This window comes from Pteropus medius, unplaced genomic scaffold, assembly GCF_902729225.1.
Source record: "Pteropus medius unplaced genomic scaffold, Ma_sr-lr_union100, whole genome shotgun sequence".
NCBI classification, from domain to species: Eukaryota; Metazoa; Chordata; class Mammalia; order Chiroptera; family Pteropodidae; genus Pteropus; species Pteropus medius.
Window position 1 is genome coordinate 4466154 of NW_024340697.1, and position 27564 is coordinate 4493717.

The following is a 27564-nucleotide window of genomic DNA, read 5'->3' on the forward strand; positions in this document are numbered from 1 at the left end:
TATTCACCTCCTTAATTCTTTCCTTCAACCCAAACGTCTCTTCACCCTTCCTTATACCCCTCCCTCCCTCCTCGCAGACCACGCCCACGCGCCCGCCCCTGTGCACACAAGGCCTGCTTCCTGCAAGTAGAAGCAGAGCACTGACTGAGATGACACGTGGCTCTGGCCTTCCAAGAGCACGCGCCGTCCTGTAGCGCACACGTCATTTGTCACATCTTCCATACCTGAGTCTTGAGGCTCGGGGCTAAAGAAGTTGGGATACTTTGGTCCAGAAATGGAACGGACTCCCCTGCAAAGTCATTAACTTTCGTTTCAGGTTCCAGCTCCACTTTATGCAGCTTCTGGTTCTAAATTGCTACCCGCATGTTCACTAAAAATCTGGATGGATCCTTAACAACCAGCCCAAGTGCCCTGACTTTCCACTCACAAAAGCATCCTGGCCTGCTGGTGAGTATGAGTGATACTCCAGCTCTACAATGGGACCCTGAGCAAGTCACGTCACCTCTTTAAACCTCAGTTTGCTGATGTGTCACATAGGTTTACAAAAAAGTTTCTCTTATTGAATGAGAAAACGTAAGGAAAGGTCTTACCTGACAGAGGCCTGGCATGTCATGTTGGTGGTGATTATTATTATTATCAAGATGATACTGAATCTACTTATCCATGGCAGAAAAAGTAAATAATTTACCAACTCTGGTACTTTATTATCATTAACAAATTCCTGGCCACATATGTCACAACTCACAGCAAAAGTCAGCACGGGAGCTGATCTGAGCTGTCAGCACCCTTGGAATGAGAGAAGGACAAATAGAACAAGCAGGAAACCATTCCCTCCCTTTGGAATAGGCTCCGGGGCTCGGCAGCAGCGCTGTCACTGCCATCAGCTACAAATCAAATATTTACGGAAACTGGTCCCCAGTCTGCTCTTCCGTGTAAAGCAGATGCAGGCGCACCACGGGACCCCACACGTTAATGGTGACACCCCTAAACCCCAACATGGCCTGGCCATGTGTTTTTCCATTTTAGCTATTCTATGGAGAACCAAGGTAGAAATAAAAGGCCATCCATCTCACGGCAGCGCTAAGTCTGCCAAGGAAGCGGCCTGACTTTTCTTGCAGAGAAATCTAGACTCGTTTACATACTAATGTCTTCTTGTAGTCACCTTCTGATAAAAGGCTTCCCAATACATCTCATTTAATGCCCCCAAACCACAACCCACATAGGTTGATGAAGTCTGTAGAAAAGGGCTACATCATTTCCAGACAAAAAACCTGAGGCCAGAAAAGTCTGATTTTTCTGTAACAGTCAATGAGCACCATCTCTGCTGAGCAGGTCTACTGGCTCCTCCAGAATGAAAAATACGGGCAATGGATCATCACCTGACACTGACACCCATATAGAGAAACGAAACTCTACTGCATTAAACAAAATCGTTTCAATTGTTTGAGAATCAATACTGGTCAAATAGCCATAGAGGTCTAGACACATAATCACTGTTCAGGATGCAATGAGGGACGCTAACCATGTCAGCTCCAGCTCCGTACTTAAGTGTTGTGGTTTCCTTATGGTTTTTAGCAGCTACAATGCCTAAGTGTGGCCACCAGGAGACCCGGGGATGGAGCCAGCATTCTCTCAAGGCACCTTGCCTAACACTGGTCACGGCTGCCACATGGGGAAAAACAGGCACCAATTCCCACCATAGAGAGGGATCGGCAGCCCTGTAATTCATTCCATAGGTGGGCACTGCAGAAGGCCTAGAAGTTCAACTTCAAGGTCACAGACCTGGGCTCCGGCCTTAGTTCTATACAAGTGGCTCTGAGACCCTGAAGAAGAATGAAGACTGGCCTAGAGCAACTGCTTTCACTCTGTTCCAAGGATGTCTCAGTGTGGTGAGCAGGAGTAGCTAAAGAGAGAGCCTGCGTGTGGCTGGGGAACCCTCACTCCTGCTTCGGCAAGCACCAAACCCCCACCTTTGCTCTGTCTCAGCTTGTCTGGGTCCACAGAAGATACTGTTTGTGGAAAAGAAAAGGAGGAAAGATTCCACTGTTTAAAAAAGTCTGAAAGCTATTAGAGAACGTGATCTCAAAGTTCTAGGAATTTCTGAAATACTATCATTTAAAAAAGTTATATATCATTGTAGAACATACAATTGTACAAAGGGTTATATATTATATAAGATTATATAACCACACTTATGTAGTATATATTATTTGATTATATTACATGTTATATAAATAGCATGTTAAAACAACTCAATGTATCAAGCACCCACTAGGTGACAGGGTCTTGCTGCGTACTTTACGTTTGTCCCCTCATTTAATCCTCTCAACAGCATTACGAGATAGCAAAATCTCAGCTTTTATAATGAAAATATTGAAGCTCAGAGAGATTAACTAAGTGGCTCAAGATAACAAGCTAATATCTGGCAGAGCCAGGATTCAAACCCACATCTCCCAATTCTCAAGTCTGCACAGGATCACTGGTACGGAAATGCCCCTTGTATCCACAGGTGTACCCCGACTCAGAGCGGCCAAGGTAGGGTCCACGGGCTTTTATATGGGTAAGAAATGCCTCACAGAATCCAAATAACTTCCGTTTTTCAAATGTGATAGATTTTCATCTAATGAAAACTTCAAAAGACAAGAAACCTCTTCCTTCACGTCTGCAAAATTCATTTGGGTGTTTTCTCCCTTTCTTCAAATGCCCTCTAGAACTCTGGTCACATTCAGAGGATGTGCTCAATTAGTTGGTTGGTATTTTCTAAAATATCAACATATTCCATTTATAAGGAAAATCATAGCGTCTGGGATTGCCAAAGAACTGTCTTTTTCTTTTTTAAATTTTAATTAAGACCCCAAGATACTGCTTTACATCTCAAATAAAATGATAGAAAATTGATAACTGCTCAACAAAAGATGGTGCTAATAATGACATAAGCTCTTACGCCATGAGGGATCAGTGCCTTTACAAAAGAGACCCCGAAGAGCTCCCCCGCCCCTTCTACCATGTGAGGACATAATGAGAAGGTGACCATTTATGAATCGGGAAACTGGCTCTCACCTGACACAGAACCTGACCCTGAGGACCCCCTGATCTTGGACTCCCAGCCTCCAGAACTGTGAGAAATAAACGTGTTGTTTATAAGCGACCCAGTCTGTGGTATTTTGTTACGGCAGCCCAAACAGACTGACAACACGGTGTAAAAAGAGTCCAGTGCACAGAACCCACAGTCTTTACTTTTCAACCCTCGACGTTTCTCAGCAGCTCTGGTGAAGTTAAATGACTTGCTCAAGGTCACGCAGCCAATAAGAGGTCCCACCGCACCAGCACTCAACCCCTTCATCACCGGGTTAACGATACACTCAAAGTCAAGGCCTCCAAAGTCACACTGTGTCAAACCTGAAGGCCACCCACGCAGAAAGTCAAATCTTGTCCCAAAGTAAACTGGGGCTTTTTATGGTCTGCTTATGAAAGAAATGGTTAGAGAGAAAAGGAGAAGGCGCGGCTTCAAATGGTGACTACAGTACCGTTGAGAAGGCATTTTTGACATGTTTATCATCAAACCTCTTCTTCCCGCTGCCTGAAGTTTCCATATTTTTTTGTTCAATTTAAGATGTCAAGAGAATTGCACCGGCAAAAGTAAAACCAAATGACTTCTTAAACCCACATCTTGAAGAAAAGGGTTGCCAGGCCTCTAAAGGTATTCCATGTTAATACCATGCATTACAACCCAAAAGAATGAGAAGTTTTGTTACAACTCTACCTTTTACATCACCAGCTCTGGCAGGGGGCCTTGAACGAACCTCAGAAAGCTTCCGGCAGTTTTCTATCAACAGCAGGTCCTGTGTGGAACGCCAGACCTGTCCCACAACCGGGAACAATGCTCTTTTTGTTTCCGCCCCCATTTCTGTATGTTTTACTGTTATCTGAGCAGTGCTGGGCTTTTCGCACGGGCTGGACCTTATGTGCTATGTTAATGGGACATTGTTGGTCTAAGCCTGTTCTAACTGTGAACAATCTTATTCTCTTCTGAAAGCACTAAATCCCCTCGGACAGAAAACACTCATTCCAATATTGAATACTGCCTCGTTCTGGTACTGAATGCTCAGGAGAGAGTAGTCACTCTTATTTAAGGAGACACGTGGGTTTATCTTCACTCATACCACTCCATCAGGGAAGAAGCTCATCCGGCAACTAAAAGGTTTGAAGCAAAGAGGCCACCTGACTAAGAATATACCTCGTGGAAACTGGTTATTGGAACGTTTACTGAACATCCGTTTCTGCGACTTGAATAGCAGTAGTAAGAATAGGATTTCTTAAAGTACAATATAATAATATGTAGAAGAGAAGGAAATGCTAGAGGGACGTTAGTAAGAAAGTGACCGGCCGGTTCACAGAGGCCTCCCTGAGATCGTCGCAGCCCAGGCCCTCACTCCGAGGGTGCCAGTGTCCGAGAATGAAGTGAATTGTGGGATGGCTCCCAGCAGGCAGGAGCAGCGACATCAGCCAGTCTGCACAGCACCGGGCCTGGTCCATTCATCCCATGGAAGCCTGTGCTGTGCCTAGAACTAACTGTCTGGGTCCTGAGGATCGAGCAAAGAACAAACCAAGTCTTTACCCTTGTGCAACGTGATGTTAGTCAAGGAGACAGACAACCAGAAATACACCGTTATGTCAGGCAGTGATCTGTGTTTTAAGGATAACAAAGCTGAGTTGGGGAATGGAATTGTGACAGAGAGGGCTCCTTTTTAGATTCAGTAGTTAAGCAAGGATCTTGTCGAGATGTCATCTGTCCAGAGAACTACAGAAGGGAGGGAATAGGCATGCAAGAATTTGAGGGGAAGAGTGTTCCAGGCACAGGGAGCTGCAAGCCCCAGTGTGCAGACCAGCAGGGTGGCTGGGGGGTTGGGCCAGGTGACTGAGGGCGAGACTGGAGGAGGGGAGGAAAGGAGGTCAGGACAGGGGGCCAACATCCCCCCAGAGCCTGGATTACATTCTAAGTGAGAGAAAAAGCCACAGAGGGCCACCATCAGAGGAGACATTTTAAAAGACTCCCCGTGGCTACGGTGTGGGAAAGGCAAGCCATAGCAGCGACTGGCAGAGCCATCACAGTGGAAGCCATGAGAGGGAATAGGTGCCAGGTACGGAAACAGCGCACCATGAAAAACAGGTAGTAAGAAGGCAGTCAGGACAGCGCTCCCCCAAAGCGTCCTGGGCCACCACCCCAGCACTCAGGGACGTTACAGGTGTCATGGCAGAAAAAGGCTTCAATGGCACATAAGCGTGGGAAAGTCAGGGTGAAGCAACGTTAAATGAGCTTCCTGGCTGCAGAACAATTCGGAATCTAACACGAGGTACATTCCAGGAGATCTAGAATAACTAGAGAGAGAAATCTCCCCACACCCATTGGCACACTCAGCACGTTCCTGGGCATCACCCATCTGGGAAACTGCATACGTTCTAGCCGAGTCCTCCCCCTCTGCCCCTGGATGCTAGGAACCAGTTACAGGAAGGTAATTTTTCAAAATGAGCTTCAGAAACGTTAGGGCAGCAGAGCCCAGTAGCTCTTTCACTGGAAAAAGCTCGATTTTTCTCATAAATGTTGCTTCTATTTTCCGAAGACTTTGATAAAAGGCGGCAAGAGAAATGCAAATGACAACTACACTGAGATACTATCGCTCACCTATGAGACTGGCAAAAATGCCAAGGCTTGACAACACATTCTGTTGGCAAAGCCGTGGGAACAGGAACGCTCATCTATTAGCGTTGGGAGCGCGAAACGGTGCGACCCCTAGAGACGGGAATTTGGCGATATCTAATCATACCTGCAATACATTTACCTTTGACCCAGCAAACTCGCTTTTGGGAACTCATCCTGAAATCTTTCGCACCTCCATGTGCGCAGCATTAGGTTAAAAGCTGCTGGGAAACATTATAAATGGATGTACGAGGCAGACAATGCCAGAACCCACTGATAATCATAATACTCCCCTCCCCCACCCAAAGAGAAAAGCAAAACAACTTGAACTTGAATCAGATCGAGCCTCTCAAACTAATTACACCAGTTTGCATAAATAGCAGGGGGCACCCGTGCGCATGCGAGCAGCTAAACCAACTGTCAGGGAAATTCTAAGGGCAAGCAAATTAGTTTCTTCAACAAATAAGCGGTCAGAAGGAAAAAAAAGAAGAGGGGCGTGGAGATTAAGAGGCACACCAACCAGAGCTACTGTGTGGGCCTTGTCTGAATCTGGACCCGAACAAGCCGGAAATAGGGAAACTCGCTAGAGAAGGGACGATATTAAGAGATTACCACTAACTGGGGTATAGGTATTATAGTTATGTTTTCAAAAGGAGTCTATAAGTTGAGGAGAGATATTTATGGATTAAATATGATTCTGGGATTTGCTTCGATGAGGCAGTAAGAGCTTGGGGGATGAGCGAGGTGAGATAAAGCAAGATTGGCCGCCGTGTGCTTGGCTGTTGAAGCGGGATGAGGGGTACTGGAGGGTTCCATTATACTGTTCTCTCTACTTTTGTGTATGGCTGACATTTTCCATCATTAAAAGTTTATATATATTACACACACACAATTTCTATCATTAACCCGGAGACTGTGTTCATGGCCAGCTCCCATCTACAAAAATTAACAACATACATAGACTTAAAAAAAAATACAAAAGGTTCTTTTTTCCTCACTTGGACCCAAGCGTAATGATGGATTTTCTTGCTAGTCAGGAAAGTTCACCAAGATAAACAAGTCGAGTTGAAAATGTTATAAGCGGCCAAACTCCTGGTGAGGTGCTCTGGAAAAGGACACACTGGATATTCTGGGAAGCAAGAACAGCAGAAGTGTTTCTGGAGGAAAACCTAGGGTCTCTGCCTTAAACCTGTGTTGGTAATAACATCCGAGAAGCCCATGTACGGACAACGGCTCACGCACGCTCCGCACTTAGAGTTAAGATTTTACAGTATGGGGGGCGGGGCGGGATCACATTATCGATGCTTATCAAAGGTTTTCAAAACTTCTCAATAAATAACAGCAATCTGCATGATCTGATTTATAAGGGCCCATGTTCGATAGCAGAAAAATAACGAGGCTGTCTTGGTCTCATACACAGCCTGTGCAACTCGGAGGAAGGTGTTAGATGATTTTTCGCTTGCAAAGAATTTTAAGCGTGGCGTCGGAGCCCATGTTTTCTCTCCTTCCTGTGAGATTGTGTCACAAAATAGAGTGAATGTGTATGGTGACAACACAGAAGCTGGTTAAACGCTGCCTGTCGAGGCAGTTCCATCTGGAAAGCTGGGGTGGGGACCCGGGACCTAGGCCAGGTCCAGAACTTTCCCCCATGCCACTCCTCAGCCTCCACTGGGGAGAGTGGATATACCCGCAGGCTCTGGCAGGGAGTGAGGACTGTCCCCTTGGTGGGGACATGTTTACCATCACTGCTCCCAAACGTGGGATCTTGCTAAAGAAAGCAGAAAACAAAAAAAACAAACAAACAAAAAAAACCCCCAAAAACGCAGGCGTACCTGCCCTTCTGTTTGCAGGGGCGCGACTCATACTCCATTCTGGCTGCAGGTGTGAGGTCACAGCTCTCCCTATACTGGACTCTGTTTTCTGTCCAATAAACCTATACAAACCTGACTGCCTTTTCCTATTCTTAAAATTACTTTGACTCCTAGAGATGAATGTACTTCCTAGCAATGCTAAGGGGAAGGGGTTTTCTCAGTCCCCTGAGCCCTGGCCCTTTTCATTTTCTCGAGCGTTCAGTGTCAGCCTGACATCGTAATATAACCTTTGTCTTTGAATAAGGAACTGGAGGTGGCGGAGTGATGGAGGCCAAGCAAAGGAACAGGCGCTGGGCCCGGCAACGCTGCTACAGAAGGCGGAGCCGGTGGGGAAAGGTGCCAGGCGGGACTCCCCTCTGAGGCTCAGGGCTTCATGAGACCTCAGAGTGCTCCTCAACCACCCTGAACCTCGATCACCTTCACCACAGCTTCTACAAGTGAGAATTAAATTAACTGCAATCTCCAGCTCGCACAATGCCTAGCATTGAAAGCAGGTATTAGGCACTGTGAAGTTTTAATTCTCGCCGGTAATGACAGAAAGCTACAGTGTGGCCAAATGAAAGAAGAAAACCAACCTCCAATTCAACGAGACGGTCCTAGCAACTTTTGAAGCCCTACCAAATTATATTACTTGCTTCTGCTTATTTCTTATCTATCCCCTTTAGCAGAAGTGACACAGGAGGAGGTGGCCACGGTGCACACAGAAGCACCTTACAGGTATCTGAGTATCTGGAGGCTGGCTGGGCTGTACAGGGTAAAATGATGGAATGGATAGCGGTGCTCTGGGAAGCACCACCACAAACGGACAAAATAAGCATCAAAACCAGTAGCCGAGACTGAAAAAGAAGCTTGATTTGCTTAAGCAAAACTTTTTCAAAAAGCTGTAGTGACCATGGCTAATTGAAGGAAGCCTCATTGCAGATCCAAACCATAAGAGGATGCGTCCACACGCACGCACTGCTGAGTAATGGTAGAGAAAGCAAAATGCTGGCTGTATTTTCATATGGTGAGCCCTACCCCACAATGGGATGGTATTCAGAGATGAAGGCTTTGGGAAGTGATTAGATTTAAATGAGGTCACGAGAGTGAGACCCCATGATGGGATTAGTGTCCTATAAGGAAAGGAAAAGATATCGGAGACCAGAGCTCCCCCACAATCCCCATCAAGTGAAGACGTAGCAGGAAGGCGGCCACCTGTAAGCTAAGAAACAGGCTCTCACCAGATACCAAATTTGCCAGTACTTTGATCTTGGACTTCCAGCCTCTAGAACTGTGAGAAGTAAATGTCTACTGTTTGCAAACAGTAGGCACAGAAGGTGTGAAGCACACGCCCAAGTTCAGCAAGTGAAGCCGGGCTCTGAATCAAGAGGTAATGGACCCTCGACCAACAAGCATACAATACTCTTTCTTTAAAAAATTAATTCTTTCAGACCAACAATATTTATAAAATAACTTCTGTTCATCGAATTTGCTGACTTAATACAGCTCGCAGATAAGAAGTTCTTCCCAAACTCTTAGTAGGGATAAGGTCTTAATGTAAAAATGCCAACAAGAGGAAGACCTATGGACCAGACTGTCCAATAGAACGTTCTGTGATGATGGAAATATTCTATTAACTGTGCCGTCTGATGCAATGGCCACTAGCCCAGTGGTTCTCAACTGGGGGAAAATGTGCCCTCCAGGGAATACCTGGCAAAATCTGGAGACATTTCTGGCTGTCAAAAACGGGCGGTAGGGTGTTACTGGCATCTAAGCGGTCAAGGCCAGGGAGGCTGCTAAACATCCTATGATGTACAGGGCAGCCTCCACCACAAAAAGGTTCTCTGGTCCAAAATGTCAATAGCACCGAGGGAGAGAAAATCTACAGTAGCCACACGTGAGTACTGAGCACTTCAGATGCGGCTACTGAGACTGGGGGACTAAATTTTTTATTTCATTTCATTTTAATTACTTTGATTTTAACTTTTAGAATTGAAAAAATGAAGACTAAAACTAACAAAGCTCGAATTCAAATTTTAAACAGCCATGTGTGTCTTGAACAGTGCAGCTATCGAGAATGTGCATAAACGTAAAATAAATGTCTTGCTTCCCAAGTATTTCCATTTAAAGGAATGAAGTATCGTCAAGGAAAAGGGAGTTTCTGATGCTTAGGATTGGGAAATAATGAGCATCAATAAAAACATAGACACAAACGACCATGAAGCTTTAGGACTCATGTCTAGGCACCAAAGAGGTCAGCACAAAAGGAGGTCACCGGAAACGCTTCCTTCGATCACCGGAAACGCTTCCTTTTATCACCGGAAACGCTTCCTTCTATCACCGGAAACGCTTCCTTCTATCACCATGGGCAACTCACTCTTGCAGGGTCTCCACCCCCTTTTCTTTGTACTGCAGTTCTTGCTTCATCTGGGTCAGCTCTCGTTTCAATCTAGAAAGCTAAAGACAAATTACATTTTTTTTTTACAAAAGAAGCTGTGAAAATTATTTCTACAGTTGCTATCACTCTCATCAAAATCTCTAATTAGCTTGCAATTCATTGGATCATCTCTTCTCTCCATGAACTTCCATTTACATACATATCAAACAGCCACCCAAAAGACCTGCCAAAATCCCAGATCACTAACAGGTTCCTACCCATGTGGAACCGGCAACCCTTTTCTTTTTCAAGGTCTTGATTAACTCATTACAGTTAGCAAACTATGTAATACTTTCTTCATCTTCCCTTCTACTTGCCATTCATAGATCCCACATATGAAATGCTGCGTGGTCTCAACTACCTGAAGGTCCGCCGCCCGGAGGATCTGCTTATTTAAACAGATTCTGAGACCCACTCCAGCTTGTGTTAAGAACTCAGGGGGTGGGCCTGGGAGCTCACACTTTGAATCGACTCCCCAGGTGTTTTCTTAGATGCGCTAGAATTTGAGAACCGCTGCCCTAAAAGATAATGAAACACCAGCGCAGGGGGCTTTATTTCCAAGGTGTCTCCCGTGCTTGGTTGAAATGTAATAAAACGGTCCCCCTTCTCAGATGACCAAGAGAAGGGCCGAGGGGGTGAACCGAGGGGTCCACAGAGAGGGAGCACGGGCGGTTTTTTGTTAGGTGGGCTGAGGTTTTAAAATGAAACATTTTCTCTCCTATTGGAAAAAAGTGGAGAGTAAAACCAAATGTAATAATAATTCGTGAAATCGAAAATCTTACTAAAATAGGACCGCTGGACACACTGACCACCATAAAATGAACCACGATAATCGATGTTACATACAAACACACATGGGGCTTCTAACTGTGAAAACACTTGTTTTACTCACCCTATCCCGGCGACTCGCTATTTCCGCTTTAATTTGGTGTGGGTCATATTTGGTATTTGTTGAATATCCAGAGTAGGCTAAAGAGAAGAAAATATTTTATTTTATAATGGATCCTTTAAAATAAATAAATGCACATAGGTAGGACCTTCTGATTCACCATATTAAATAATTAAGTCTCCAATTAATTATTTAGAGTTGGTGCTGGCTTCCAAAGAATCACTATTTCACAACCTCAGATCTGAATGTTTGATTTTTGTATGAGTCCTTTCTACAGGATTCCACATAATAAAATAGATGGCTATACTTAAATCCGAACTCTGTTAACTTCAGCTGCAAAACTACTAGGGTTAAAAACCATATACACACAGGGAGGGAAAGGTATGATTATGGTATGGAAAACTGTTCTTATGATGTAAATAGCACATGCAGTATAAATCATTTTTATTTTCTTTTAAAATGCACGCGCACATGGGAGTCACTGGAAGGATAGAGCCAAAAAGTCAACTGTGGTTATTTTCAATGGTTTCATTACAAAAGATTTTAGTTTCATTTTCTCCATATCTATATTCTCCAGATGAACTGTTTGATGTAAGAAAGGAAAAAATGCTAACGATCTACAAAATGAAAAAGACAACTTTCTAGTAATGTAGATTACTACAGGCTTGAGAAAAAGCTATTCTTTGCAGGTTGTTTGTTCCACACAAACTCAAGTGAAGCACCCACACTTTTAATCCAGCAGCTTGTTTTGGATGGATGTTGAGCTAAAAGACATCACACACATAAATGCGTCCTTAAACAGTGCACTGCACGTGATTTAAACTCCATTTACAGACACGGCATCATTACTATGAGTAGCCAATACCTGGGGGTGAATGAGACATGGAGAGCTGTTTATCTAAGAAGTCAGCCAATTTCTCTCTGCGCAGAGAGCTGTGAGCCTCCTCCGCTGTTTCAGCAGCTGGAGCGGCTCGTAGCTGTTTCTAATCCCATCACCCCTTTCACCTCTCTGCATGGTTATTTCCTGATGCTTCTGTCTCCTTTCTCTTAGGCTTCCGAAGCCACCAGCTTTTGTGCTGCAATGACTTGGTTTCTATTTCTTCCTCAGCTGGTGGAGTACTCCTGTCTTCATCTGTGGTCACCCCATACTGGTGTAATCTGCCTCTGGGTCATTCTCATGGATGTTGTCTGCTCAGAAGACCAATCTGCAGGGCCGGCATCCTTTGTTTTACTCCTTTGATCCGGGTACTCGAAGGCTGTCAGTCAGATAACTAGGTGCCAACACCTAGAAACTAGTTCAAAACCATTTCCTGGCTTTCTATTGGCAAGGATGGCTCAAAGCCATCGGCTGGCTTAAACAGCAAGATTATTTAATAGTTTCAACTAGAACCACATCCAAAGTTAATTTGAGCAGTTCAGATATCTCCTTTTTTAAAAAAAAACAAAAAACAAAAAACAAAAAAAACAAAAACCAAAAAAGTCATATGGAAAACCTACTATTTAAGCCTCCATCAGTCAGAATTTCAAACCACTAGAAATAAATTTCTGGAGGAGCTAAGTGTTTGCCAACTTTATCTCAAAAGTTCTTATATTTAGAATCGTACTCTCTCAAGACATGGAGTAAAATGTTTTTAAAATAGAATTCTTCCTTAGATGAAGAACGTCTGTTTCCAAATCCTGCAACTTCCATCTTGTCTGACTCTTTGGTTTCATTTAAGATTAGTAATGAAAGCAACACAATACTTCAAACAATGCCATTAAAAGCCAGAAATCATTTCTATAAAATCTCCACATTAAACTCCTGGGGCTTAAAAGTTTCTCAGACCTGAGCTTAAGGGGCTTCCTCCTGGGACCCAGATAATATGCAAATGAGCCTAGGGCTTGCTGACTCCTCATTTCCACTGTGTCAACCCGCCACTTTGCGGTTAAGGAAGACAATGCACACAGTTATCACCTGGGACCTTTCCCACTGGGGTAAGCCCCACCACCAAGGTCCAGGGATGCGAACTGCGAAGTCAAACACTAGTAACCATGATCTGATGTCATCGGCACAAAACCTGAAATGCACAGGGGGGTGTAGCAGGTAAAACAGGACAAATACACAGCAACATGCTCCCCATTCTCCTTCCTAACTACCAGCACCCTGAGGGTGTTAGCCACCTCGTCCCCAGGAGACTCAGTGTGCAGCCAGTCCTGGAAGTGTTACCTGATGATCCACGACACCACTAAGCCACTGAATCCACCAATGGGAAGCCACCTCGCCTCGCAGAACTATTATGTGACAATGGATTTTCTTATAGTCTACGGCCATGGGAACTAGTCTTTTCTGTGACTTACAGCTGAAACCATCCTAAATGATAGACTAGGTTTTACTTATACTGATAGCAATCAGGTACCTAAGACAGCGAGTACCTTTTATCTTCAAATGCTAAAAAGAGTTGTGAACGTTGGCATAACTTTTAATAATGTAATTCGATTTCTACCAATTCTCAGTTCCTTATATCTGCCAGTAAGTTTAATGGAATCCATTTTTGGAGTCCAGGGAATAGCTCAGGACTCCAGACTCCATTTTTAACAGCATGCGCTACATAACAGTTAGAAAAAGAAGTATCTTTCTCTGTTATGTGTCCAATCTCAAAGTTTATGATCAATACCAGACTTTCACCTCTGAAGCTTTCTTCTCTCAAGCTGAGTGGGCAGAGCTATTAAATAGATTAAGGAGTCCACTCAGGCATACACGATTGTTTTTGATGACGTGATAATAAGGTTTTAGTTTAGCTGGGCCACGACAATGTGAATTAGTATACCCTGCTATTACAGGGTGCTTTTTACATTTATTTCATCTATTCTCATAAAATCTTTGTGAGAGATGATGATTATCCTCCCTCCACTTTATAGATTAAAGACTGAGTCTGTAGTGACTTGATTTACATTATGCCATCAGTCACGGAGGGACTCGTGTCTGGAACTCGGGCTCCTGTGGGTCAGCTGTCCAGCGCCCTTCCATCAGATTAACTTTTCCGATGTAAGAAGGGATAGCCCTCTGGCTCCCCAATGCCCATGGCCCAGTGGGTGAAATAGACCTGTGTATTTAATACTTAAAATGCTACTGACCACAGTACTCATCTTGGATTTTGATTGTACAGGTTATTGAAAGGGGGAAACGTGTGTGTGTGTGTGTGTCCGTCTGTCTCTGTCTCTCTCTTCCACACAGGCCTCCTCTGCGCTGTGTGAACCTAAGGTCACCCCAGGGGGATGATATGCTTTAAAAGATCAGTAGTCCCTCTCCAAAGACATCCTCTGGGCAGATTGCTCCTCATGACCAGGTGTACACCCCCAGGCGTCAGCACTGACGAGAGTTGCTCAAGGGAGCGAAGGAAGACTGGCAGGAAGGAGGCAAGCCCTGACAGATTCCATGCTGACAGGTACTAATTACCAGAGCAGCGACAAAGAACCAAGGCCAACAAAAGAGGGCATGACATTTTTTAAAGGCACCATAAGCAAAGGACCAAAAAAAGCAAGCCCACTCAGGGGTGACCTACAGAAGTAACACAAGAGACCACCAAATCCAAATCAAGAATTCTTTCTAGAACAGACTGGGGGATTATCTCTCGGTAAACATGTGTACTCCGCTACAACCTTCAAGATTGAATCTTGCCAACTAATAGCTATGAAAAATGCTGTGCGATCCATTTCTCTCCTGCCTGCTCCAACATGCTTGCATGAGATAAAACAAAAGGCTGAATGGATGGACTTCGGCCCTTATCCTAATCTAGATAACAGATGAGAAACCCTTTACCAGAGAAGAAAGGAAGATAATCTTTGTGGGAGGGGCTTGGAGCCTCAGAAAGAATGTTGGCAGGACCGATCACTGATAAGGTCAAGCTCCACCACCACCTAACTCAGGAATTCAGGATGGATCAGCACTTTCTCACCAGAGATAAGGCTGACTCTTTCCCAGCCATTCAAAGAGACTTTTGGTGTAGACTCTTGGTAGCTCCTAGGAGCCAAGCTAACAAATAAAGCCGTATTCCTGCTGCTAAGAGAGACGGTCACAGTCTACCTAGTCTAGTGGGTCTCAACTCTGGGTGGGGATCACCTGGGGAGCTTTCAAACAAATGTCTGGCCCCACTCAAGTCCAATTAAATCAGAATGTCTTGGGGTGGGCCCAGGCAGCAGCAGTTTTGAAAAGTCCTTCAGGAGATTCTTACATATGGCCAGGCAGGGTTGAAAACGACTGGTATATACCAGGGATTGGGAAGCGTTCTCTGCAAAGGGCCGCATAGTCAATATTTTGACTTGGTGGGCCATATAGTCTCTGTCTCGACTCAACTCTGCCATAGTAGGTGCTATAGATAATAGGTAAGTGAATGAAGGTGGCTATGTTCTAACAAAACTTTATTTACAAACACCCTGAGTGGACAGGATTGAGCCTGTGAGCCATACACAAATTGCTGTCCTGTGGCTCAGACTATAATTTACCCCATGCGCGAATCCCTTCCAAAAGATTCTGTAAATGGTCATATACTTCATCTGAACACGTCCAGGGGCTAGAGCTTCTCGGGAAGAATGAAAGGGTAACTCCAGGAAAAAAAAAAAAAAGTTTCTGCAATAACGAACGTATTCAGTGTTAAAAGAAAGGCAAACAGAAGAACATATTAGAATGAGGAAAGTAGGAGAACACTCCAGAAAATGGAGCTGTAGAAAAAGTACAAGGTGTGTCTCAGGAGAATGAGTCCACTGCAGAGCAGTTCCATCCCAGTGCTCTACAAAGCATGAAACAGGACTGGGCACCAGACAACTAGCTCATAAAGTCACACAAATAAAGTTGGCTTCTTAGCCTCATGGGGACATGTGTGCTCAAATTCAGCAAAGCATCTACGTTTGCTCTCTAGTCAGGGACAAAAAAGGTCAAGGATTAGATATTCTTAGATACCAGATGGTCCAATATTGACACAAAATCTTTCCTCTCCAATGAATGGAGTTTTATTCTGGTGATTTCCATAACTCAGGGGGAAATCTGTGAAGGGTGTTGGCGAGCTGCGCTTCCCCTCCTCCCGCCCTCCTCTGTCCCTTTCTGCTCCAATATTAGAAATGGCTGTTCTAGTTAATTCCTCTGTTCATCATTATTGCCTTATTCCGCCCCCCCCAATCAGCCATTAAGGATAAATTGTGTCCCCCAAGTTTACTATATACTAACAATAGATGCTAAATAAAATCTGTTGAAAACTACATGAATAGTTTAGCAATCCTACTGTGGGGCCATGAGAAAGTCAAAAAGTAGAAAGTGCTCTGCTTTCCACTTGCCCCATTTAGTGTTGCAAAACAGTCAGATGACTTGTCAATTTATAACCGGTCCTTATTTCCAGATAACTTGAACAATGGGAGGGCAAGGTATTCCAAAAACACAATCGGCTCGTTCAAGCTGCCTCTTCTATATCTAGGAAACAGTACAGAGCACTGAAGGCTACATACACAAACAGATCTGGATTCAAATCCAGGTTCTACCGATTACTATGTATGTAACCTTGAAGAAGTAACTTCCTCCCCAGTATTCAGCTTCTCGTGTGTACATCAAAGATAATGTCATGTGCTTCACGATGTTGCGCTCATAACAACGTATAGAGGACACTAGCTCATCGAACATCGGTTCCTTTGGCTTCAAGTCATTGCCAATGAAGGAATAATGAGAAATAAGTCCAAATGATATTCTGTTCGTAGGACTAGAGCCACCCCGCTTTAGATGACTAGCACTGACAGCGAGCTGAGCTGTGTGAGGCCCGAATGGCCGACTGCAGCCCAGGAATGCTACGAGTCCTACCACCAGCAGCTCCCGACGCGGCCCAGACCTCTGCAGTAGACATTTGTTAGATCATGACAATTCAAGCCAACAGGATCACTGTCTTGAACTTTATCCTGTGGCCAAAATAATTCATTTGAGTCATATCTAAGAATCTTCCTCATTTTAACTGGTAGTTCAGGTTCAATGGCAAATTGAAAGAGCTCGGTCAAAACTCCGGGGACAGCAGCAACCTGATAAACTACTTGGATTAATTCTAGATTCCATTCACAGTCTTTTTCCGTGATGACATAGGACCCAGCAAGATCCACTGGCCTCTCCGGGCCTTCATGAAAACGGGAAGGCCAGATCTGGCCACCAAGGCAACCTATACAAGTACAGAGGTTGTGTCTAGGCAGAGACTTCTAGGCGGTTGGGAAATGGAATCTGATGACCATGTTAGAATTTCAAGTCAACACCACAGAGTCATCTGTTTCCTCTACTGACGGTTTCTTCATAATAAAGAATGTCTTTTTTTCAGTAGGCATTAATCAAATCCCATGGAGCACAGGAAGGAACATAATTGAGTGTAATTCCCTCTCCGCCCAAATGTCAAGGGAGTGTAAAGCCCATAGAAATATAAAAATCGATGCTGAGGGATACCCCAGCTCCATAGGGCTGACTGCAGGTTCTGAATGCCTATAACCTACAGGCTCGGTGCCGCGCTGGGGCTGCTCTCCGCACGCCCCGGGCGGGGTGTGGAATCCGACGGGCTGCAATAAGGTCCTCCTATATTTGCATCCTCAAGGGCTCCAGTCCAGAGACCCCGCACTCAGAGCAACGGACACCCTGGCTGCACCAGTACAGTAGCGAGAACGTAAGACACCCCTTCTCTTGAGGCAATTTTTCCTTTCAATCACTGGTAACAACCTTCCTTCCAAGTTTTACTGATATGTCCTCGTCCAGTTCCATCAGTTCCATTCTTGGAAACACTGACTGCAGAGCCTCTTTGGAGACCTAACCGAACAGGACCATGGAACAGATAAGGTGCCGGAAGGCTACTGGGAGGAACCACACTATGAGGCTGAATCATGTGACAAACACACTATGAGGCTGAATCATGTGACACTGCCAATATTCAGCCCTTTTTAAACTACAGAAATAACAATTTTATATGGTTTAACCTATCTACCAAGTGACTTTCTGAAAGGTTTAGAATCGCTAGCTATATGTTCTCAGAAATAGTTAAAAGTCAATGCTTCAGCTGATGCGACCTCGAGGCACCAAGTCCATGCATGGGCTTCCAATCCTCTGAGATCACTTAAAAGGGACCATATGCTGGGCCATAAAAGTCATCTTAATAGATTTCAAAAAACTGAGATCTTATAGGGTAGTCTCTGACCGCAATGGAATTAAATTAGAAATCAACAGCATGACGTCTTTAAAAAGTCCCAACAACTTACTTTTTAAAAACCCATGGATCAAAAAATAAATCACAAAGGAAATGAAAAAATATTCTGAACTGACTGAGAATGAAAATACCAAAATTTGTGGGATGCAGTTAAAGTAATACTTAGAGGAGAATTTATCCCTTTAGAGGCTATGTGAGAAAATAAGAAAGGTCTAAAATCGGTGAACTAACTTTGCACTTTAGGAAGCGAGCAAAGGAAGAACAAATTAAAGCCAAATTAAACTGAAAAAAAAAAAAGAAATAATAAAGAGTGAGAAAGCACAAAAAAACAGACAAGAAATGAGCGGGGGCGGGTAGAAGCCAAAAGCCAGTTCATTGTAAAGATAAATACAATAAAAGTTTAACTACACTGATTAAGAAAAAAAGAAGATACAAATTACTAAGATCAGGAATGAAAAAGACAGGACACCGCCTCAGAGCCTTTAGACATTAGAATTATAAGGGAATTCTATGAAAACTGGACAAACTTGACAGTCTGTACCGGTGATCTGTAATTTCCCTGATGGCCAAGTTCAGTTTGTTACCTGTTTTTATGCTTTTACCAAAACAAACCACACACATTTATTTACATATCGTCTCCGGCTGCTTTTGCATTACGACAACAGGGTTGAATAGTTGTAACTGAGACCATATGGCCCACAAAGCCAAAAACGTTTGCTACCTGACCCTTCAGCGAAAAGGTTCCTGACTTTTGGATTAGATGAAATAGACAAATTTCTGGAAGCACACAAATACCAGAACTGATTTAAGAAGAAACAGAAAATCTGAATAGCCCTTTGTCTATTAAAGGTACTGATTTTGTACTTATAAACATGGTTACAAAGAACTCCACAGGTCCAGATGGCTTTTCTGGCGAATTCTATCAAATGGTTAGGAAAACACTAATACGAATCTCACACAAACTCTTTCTGAAAAGAGAGGTGGAGGAAACACTTCCCAATTCATTCTGTGAGGCCAGTATTATCCTGATACCCAAATCAGAAAAAGACATTACAAGAAAAGAACACTATGGAGATAAAAAAAAACAAACCAGCATTTAAAAATTAGCACGGAGCTGGCTCATCTCATTCTGATGGACAGTTAAAATAAAAAACAAAAACCAAAAAATCGAGGACGTACCAATATCTGAAGAACAAGAGAGAAGACAGCCCGCAATCAACATAACATGATACCCGAGGCCCTACATTCTCTCAAGGCATGTGGTAAGAGAATGATCTTAAGTTCCCGCTATGGCGGGAAACCTCACCTCTCTCTTCCCCACGGCTTGTATAGCATATTCACCTTCGACAGCAGCTGCAATAAAAAAGACCTACGGCCCCTTGGCCTTAACTCCATTCAGAATAAAGCTTTGACCATGTCTCTAACGTTCAGAGCTGTGTCCCCAGAGCCGAACACCTGACAACATGGCAGTCACATCATAGGTAAGTCTTTCCATGTCTCAACTAGACTTAGGTTTTAGAAAATAAAACCTAGCGGTACCAACTTCATACATTCTCCCCAAGCTCACTGGCACCCAGGACAGTCACGGCCATGCGAACCCGTGGCCATTAAGTGTGACAACTCTGTTGGGAAGGGACTGGCTCGGGCAGTGCCTGTGTCGGAAACAAAACACCTTGGCTTCCGAGACTGGAGCTGGTTCCTCCAGTATCTGGGTATCTGCTGAGTACTGATGAAAGGGGAGCCCACCTGCAGCAGCTTCCGAAACTAAGAGGGGTTCCCTCTGAGTACATCCGTGTGTGTCCATCTAACTTGAGGAGCAGAGAGAGTTCCCCCGATTCCCTGGGTTACACTGAGTTCCTCCTCGACCTTCAGTGCACTGGCCAAGGAAGGACCCTACAGAGACAGGTGCTTGACATGTAAAGGCTCCCGACTCTCCATCCAGGATCGATGACACCGTTGTGCCACCGACACAGCACTGACTGCAGACGTGTCTGGGTGAAGGCCTGTCCACACTGACAAACATTGAGACACGAGGTCGTTTCGTGTCACTACCTGAAATTCGCTTGTTCGTTTTCTACCTTCCCCACCCGAATGTAAGCTCCATGAGGGCAGGGATGTCTCCTTTCTTAGGCGCCACAGTATCACACTGCTTGGGCACAAGGCAGGCACTTGAACAGTATTTGTTAAATGAGTGGCTACCGGAGGACCATCTGACGCCAGCACGGAATACTGATGACCTAACGGTATGTGAGTAGAAACTTTGTGAGGCTGTCTCGCCCAAGGAAGGTTTGGTGTTTGCAGATAACCTAGCAGATAACCACACGTGTTAACCATAGGAGTCAGTCAACTCACAGCTGGCATACGAGCGACTGTCGTCCTCACACATTTTGTGCAGCTGCTGGTATTCCTCCTGAGCCAGCTCGAAGCGCTGCTGCTTAATCTGGTAGATTTCTTTCTTGGCATTTAGAGCCTCCTGGGCTACAATTAAATATTCCTTCAACATCCGTTCCTGCTCTCGCCTCCACTGTTCTCTGGGATCCTCAATCTGGGTAAGCTCTGAAATTAAAAGAGTAAGAACGTAAGTGACTTCGACGTCAAATCTTTAGGTTGACCAGTAGTCAGGCAGTTGTGTGACTAGTTGATATGAAAATTAATTACCGGGATGCGCATAATGGAAGAGTCTACATAACGACCCTTCCTAAAGCGGGGAACACCTTCCGTTTTTATTGTCCATCGTTAAAATGAGGAGGAAACGCTATCGTTATGACCTAGTTCATTGGAGGGGGAAGACGATACCAGATCGTTTTTCGCATTGTAAATAAATGTTGGCAGAGATAACGCAAACGAGCTCCTTACCGTCAAACTAACAGATTTCCAAACCTCTTCTCACTGACCTCTTTGACTCGGGTGCGACCAGCCCCGCTGCCCCCCGACGCTGCTTGCTCCCCTTCTCCTTCCGCCGCCCACGCCAGCGCGTGCGGTCCTTTCGCATTCCTCCTGGACCTCCCCGTCTCCTCCCGCCCACAGACTCCCGCATTTCCCGCTATGGCTTTCTCACCCTATAAGCTCCCGTAAGGGCCCCCGCCCACCTCCGGCTCCGACCTCTCTCCCGAGCCCCCATCTTTTCTTTCCAGCTGCCTCCTAGGTGCTTCTCCACCTGGACAGACCCAAAGTAATTCTGGGTCATTCGTCCGCAGCACAACTCATTCTCACACAGTGCCCTTTGGCTACCAGAACCGAAACCGAACGAAACAATGACACAACGACAAATGCCTGCTTCCCCTCTGCCCTTCCTCTTGCAGTGAGCGGCATCGCCTGCACGCACCCACTTAGCCGACTGCGGGATTCGGCCTGGGACTCGCCCTCAGAGAAGTCCTGCTCTTGTCCGTCACCCAGACTCTGCCGTGGCTCGGCAAGAACCAGGGATTCCTGCCCCTAGATATGGCCATGACTAACGACATACTCTTCTCTCCATCACCCCTTACTTCGATCAGCCCTTCACTATCTCTGTTCGAAAACACCCAGGCTTCCTGTTTCATCCACCAGAAGCCATCCTCAGTGCGCTCGCCGAAGCTGCCTTCTTACCTCTGCTTGCAATTCTTGCACACACGAACTTTTTTTAAAGCACAAAGTACAATATTCTCCGCGTGATGGGAGCCCCGACACTAACTTGCCAGCTTCACTTCTAGTTCCTGCCCTTTCCCCCACAAACATCCTCTAAACAGACTGAATTTGTCCCGAGTCCCCATCTTTGGCAGTGCTCACCTGTGCGTTCGTTCATGCTGCTTCTGGCCTCTTCTGACCCCCAGGAAACCTTACCATCTTCCGAGTCCCTTTGCAAAGGGACCTCTCTTTTGAAGCCTCCTCTGCTCCTCAGAACACATGTGTCTCTATGCAACGGCTAGGACTGCTGTTCCTACCACTTAGCACATAATCGCTTTTATATTTCTTTGTTTACTACCCGAACTACGAGTCCTAGGAGGCAGGTGCACAGCCTCAGTCATCTTTATATTCTCAGGACCTTTCGTTTGCTGGCAGTCAATTGTTGGCAATCAATTGTCGACCGCGAGCTCATTGAATGAGGAAAGGGAGGGGAAGTCTGCTCTGTGGTCCCCAAATCAAATCCTTAGATTGAGGGGACACAGTGAGCGAATGGGCAAGACACTCAGACTCAGGAAAGACTAACCCTCCTCATGCAACGAATCTTCTAGTGAAGATTTCAACAGAAAAGCCACCCTAAATTAAGGAAAAAATGGAAAGTGATGTCCCTGTTCCAAATTTAGAGACCCCAGAGTATGGTGGCTCTGTTATAATGATGACATCTTAGTAAATATATGTGGGCTGCTGGCAGCCAAAACAAAATGAGAGCGACTTTATGGGCGAGCAAGGCTGGTAAAATTCTCCCACCCGAATCCTAAATGACTTTGCAAAATCATTCTTCTAAAGTGTGCTTGAGCAGCCAGAAGGTGGAAACAACCCTAATTCCATCAACTGATGAATAAAATGTGGTCCAGCGAGACAATGGAATGGCATTCGGCCATAAAAAGGACCGAAGTTCTGATACGCGCTACCTCTAAAACATGACGCTGAGTGAAAGAAGCCAGGCGCAAAAGGTCACATATGGCATGGTTCCGTTTATACGACATGTCCACAACAGGCCAATCCATAGGGACAGAAAGCAGATTCGTAGTTGCTGGGGGCTGGGAGACTGGAGGGGAAATGGGCAGTGACAGCTAACAGGGTCAGGGTTTCACCTTGGGATGATGAAATGTTCTGGAACTAGACAGAGGTGGTGGTTTTACAACACTGTGAATGCAGCAAATGCCACTGACCTGCACACTTCACGACTGTTAATTTTATATTCCGTGCATTTCACCTCAAAGTGGTTAAAAAGGTCAATTTCATGCTATATTTAACACACGCACATACACACGCACACAAGTGCTTGCTAGGATATTTCAAGTTCTCCCTTTTAAACCCCCTCCCGCCAACATCCCTCACCCCCCTTCACACCGCCGCCCCCGGGCCCTCATAGAAAGCCTCTCTGAGCCTTAAAAGCTCACACGGGGACATAAGGAACCAAAAACAACAGACATCAGGGTCCTGCCCTGGCCCCGGAGTTCCGATTCAGCAGGCCTGGGCCAGGTGTCTGTAAGCTGCCCGATGTCTCTGACATTTGACCGGAACTGTTCATCCTCTGTCCGGTGCACTGGAGGGTCCTGGGAAACCTGAAGTGGTTAACTCAGGCCCTCTCTGGTCCCTCAGCCCACTGTCGACCTGCACAGCTCCAATTTCATATAACTGCCTCCTCAGGTCCTGTGCCTTTTTAAAGCTGTACTATCAAGGTTTGGGGCCTCAGGAGCAAGTTTTCTGCAATAGGGACTTTGACCCCCTATGTGAAAATTATTACAACAATAACCTTTCCTGTTCCTGAAAAAAAAAAAAGTGGGTTCTCTGAAGGTCTCAGAAGGAAGAGGTGGTGTGACCCTGGAGCTCATGTCTTCATCCGTGTCCCCCACGGTACTGGGTCATCCCGCTTATGCTCAAGGTGGCATTGAAAAAGTCCTTGATGATTACTCAGTTTTAGGGTTCATAGCCATGTCTAGAGTGTCATGGTGAACCCTAGAGGGTAGAGACTGGGTCTCACTTTCCTGCGTCCCCAGGGCCCAAAGAGTGACCAGCACAGAGAGGCGCCCTATAATGCCTGCTGTGACTCAGTGAGCAGGGGAGCCAGGGGGCAGGGAGGGATGAGCAAGTGGGGTTTATGAGAGAGACGAGCCAGAACAGGTCCTGGGCCTCAGCAGCAGGCAGGCAGGCTTTCCAGAGAGATTGTGTAAGGCAGATGCCTATGCTGCTCAGTCATACTACCTGAGGCCGGGGGGCAAAAGCCTGGTGAAGAAGCCGCGGTGCACACGTACACAGGCCTACAGCACAGCGCACGGCACAGCGGCTGTCCCCTGTGGGAACTGCCCTCCTCTGTGGGAACTGCCCTCCCCTGTGGGAGTGGCCCTCGCCTGTGGGAGGGGCCCTCGTCTGTGGGAGTGGCCCTTGCCTGTGGGAACTGCCCCACCTGTGGGAGGCCCCTGTGGAGTGGCCCCATCTGTGGGAACTGCCCTACCTGTGGGAACTGGCTCATCCGTAGCAGCTGCTCTTACCTGTGGGAGTGGCCCTCACCTGTGGGAGCTGCCCACCAGCAGCTAGGAAGGCAAGCCCAGATGGCCAGACACCCCGATCACACACAGACTCTGGGTTCTGGGTCGGCTTGGGCTACGGGGAGGGCTGCTTTCAGCCAGAGTCTTTAAGCGCCATACCCTGTCCACTGGGGGGATAGATCCACCTAGAAGCCTTCTTCCCACTTGGATAACTGCCTGGCGAGTACTTGTCCCCAGTGCCCAATGTAGTGCATGGCTGAGTGCCATGAATCAGAAACTGCACTGCCCCAGGACTGGCACAGGGAGCCTCACCGTTCAGGTTTCCAAATGCGGAACTCGGGAAGTGAGTCGGCAAGTGACGAGGGAACTGGCCCTAAAGACACTAACCTCAGGCAATCCCACTAAGAGGACATGAGGAGCCATGGGACCAGAGTGAGGACAGAGCTTCGAAGTCACTCATGTGGTGGGCATCATGCATCTTCAGGCCCTCCCAGCCTCCCCCGCACTTAAGAAATCAGAGGACAGGAAGCACACTAAAGGGAAGCCATGCTTCATGTCCCAGTAGTAAAAAATGACAATGGCAGAAACACAGAGGTCAGAGAGAATGAAAATTGGAGAGAGTGAGAAAGTATGAACCTGAGAGAAATAGATGCCCAGCTGATATCCAGTGGAGAAAGGCTGATGAAGAGACAGAAAGCCAGGAGTGACGGGTAGAGACGGGTCTAGAATGAAATGGAGCCTGTGAATCAGGGAGTGTCAAGCTCAGCACTACCGACGTTTGGGGTCAGCTCATTCTCTGCTGTAGGGGCCGTCCTGTGCATTGTAGGGAGTAGCAGCATCCCTGGCCTCTACTCACTAGATACCAGTAGCACCTCTCCCATGTGTGACAACCGAAAATGTCTCTGGGAGGCAAAATAAGCCCTGGTTAAGTATCGCTGCTCTAAACAGTTCCACAAAGAAGGCTGGCATGGTCAAGGACCCAGTATTTTAGCTGTAGTCTTTACACCATTTTCTCCCTTCACAAAGATCAAAAAGGTTTGCCGTATTAAAGTTAAAGTTAAATGTAGAGGCCAAAATGAAGTTAAGGTAACCACCTGGGCAGTTATTGTTCCGAGAACCAGTAAGCTCCACTTAGCAAAAACCAATCTCAATTATAAGAGGTATTTCTATTTTCGGGCTGCCTGGGAAATTGATTCCTTATATTAGATATTGAAGCCCTCCATTAAACATATGCCATGCAGTGCTAAGCAACATAACTACTTCACTTTTTTTAAGAACTCGGCTAATGAAAACTTCAGGTTACCTTTACAAAATCCAGTTTAATGCTGCATTGGGCAGTAACGATTGTTTTGCTGCACATAAAGAGATTCGGCATCTTTGAGATCAACGTGAAAATTCGTTCACATATAATAACTCAAATGTGGGACTCTACTTACTATTTATGTGGTCCATGTAATAAATTCCGATTTGTTTATCGTATACAGTTTCCCATCCTAAAGGAAGTTCGTCCCCAACACAATCGGCAAAGGTCAATGGCTTTGTTATCCTGCAAAATACAATTATGAAAGGAAAACTGAAAATCAGGTCAATTTCATATAAGTTTGGTGAATCGACTCAAGAATTAGGTTTGAATACAAAATGATATATCATCTTATCTAATTGACAGCTCGTGCCCCAGCTTTCGGTTGGAAAATTAACTCACCGGCTTTGCCTAAATAATAATAAGTAACAATATCAGTGCCCTCGCAGTTAAAAACATTACTATCTCAAAGTGCAACTTTAAATACCAGCGAAAATAGATACTGAGAGTTACAAAACAGGTAAAACGAGCATCTTCTTCCAAGGAGGTGAAGGCAGTGGAACGCAGCTCCTCCACGACAATGGCGAGCAGCTCCACTCTGTTCTCTCTCCCTCTCAACCTTCCATTTCCATGCATCTCAGCTTGAGTTGATCTCAAATGCATCTGTACTACTTTCGTCTACCAGTGGTCATAAGTTAAGGAGTTATACGTTAACCACTGGCCAAATGCAAAAAGCCAAACAAGCACGGTAACAATACAAGGGGATGCCTACTAAATACTGCCCGGATTCCTGATACAGTGAGAATCAAGATTGCAAAGGGTCCTTTATGTTTTCTGGGGAAAAAAACAGCAACAACAACAACAGCACATTGTCTTACGGGCGTCTCTCCTTGAAGTAAATCTGATTAAAGAAACCTTGGCTTGACACAGATAGATAAAGGAAAGGTTTCCAGATGGGTTTCTTTAAGCAGAAAGCCCCCCCGTTCCCGCACAGCCCATTATCACACTGATTGACAAGACAGCTGTTGTATAAAACCGGCCACACCTATAATTGTCTGAGTCCGGGCAGAGATCTACTGGGTCGGCTCTATAAATGCACACTGACTGGCATGCATGGGAATCCGATAACCTAAATTTCACTAACTCAATCCTCCCACATCCTCTGTTCAAGTCGTTGGCCCCAGGAAAGTGAGACACCACAACCACGGCCAAACCCCACAAGACCAGTATAAATTTTGAACACGTTAACCCCCCAAACTGGTTCAACAACAAGGCTCTGTCTCTCCCAATAGCACTTAGAAACCAATGAACACCATCAGAACGGTACTGATTTTAACTCGTCTGCATTTTAAACATATGGTTAAGCAGTTAGAGTCACGATCAAAACAGAAAAATATACAAGGTAAAATATACCACGGACATCCTCCCAAACACCGCGCACTCTAAAACCCACGACGTCGCAAGAGCCTACTGCATGCCGGTGCCATCCTACGACACCAACGTCCACAGCATGATTCCTTTACAGGTCGGGTGCGCTGTGACGGTGGCATAATACCAAGTGAAGCACGTAAGGGCAGAGTGTTGTGCATGATTCGAATCCTGAATGTGACCAAACCACAGCAAAAACAATGCTGCTTTGAGATAAACTGAGTCCTGAGCACATCTCTGCTATCCTACATCCACGGATAAGCCTAAGGAAAAATGCCCAAGCACAGGCGCACTCTAAGCACATTTACATACGTGATCTCATTCAATCAACAAATGCTCATACCGGCACTACTCACAATAGCCAGAAGGTGGAAACAACCAAGGGCCGTCAACCGTGAACGGACAGATGCTACGACATGGATGGACCCGGCAGTCACTGTGCTGGGTGAAAGAAGCCACATACAGAAGGCCACACGTTGTGTGCTTCCATCTATGAGAAATGTCCAGAACAGGCAAGTCCATAAAGACTGATGGCAGACCAGTGGTCGCCGGTGCTGGAGGAAAGAGGGAACGAAGAATGACCGCTAACGGGTATGCGGCTTCCTTTAGGGGTGATAAAA

At 45.5% G+C, this 27564-nt stretch overlaps 1 protein-coding gene across 3 annotated transcripts in view; it reads right to left on the bottom strand.

Moving 5' to 3' along the window:
• The window catches only part of WWC3 (WWC family member 3), a 101890-nt gene that overhangs the window by 39234 nt on the left and 35092 nt on the right, over positions 1-27564 (bottom strand). For 2 of the 3 annotated variants that reach the window (XM_039874218.1, XM_039874208.1), the window contains exons 2-5: positions 25653-25762; positions 20417-20620; positions 10878-10954; positions 9926-10005 (exon numbers count right to left, since the gene is read on the bottom strand). In XM_039874218.1, coding sequence (XP_039730152.1) covers positions 9926-10005; positions 10878-10954; positions 20417-20620; positions 25653-25762 — 471 coding nt within the window. The remainder of the gene's footprint in view (positions 1-9925; positions 10006-10877; positions 10955-20416; positions 20621-25652; positions 25763-27564) is intronic. The other variant, XM_039874227.1, reaches the window with a different exon arrangement.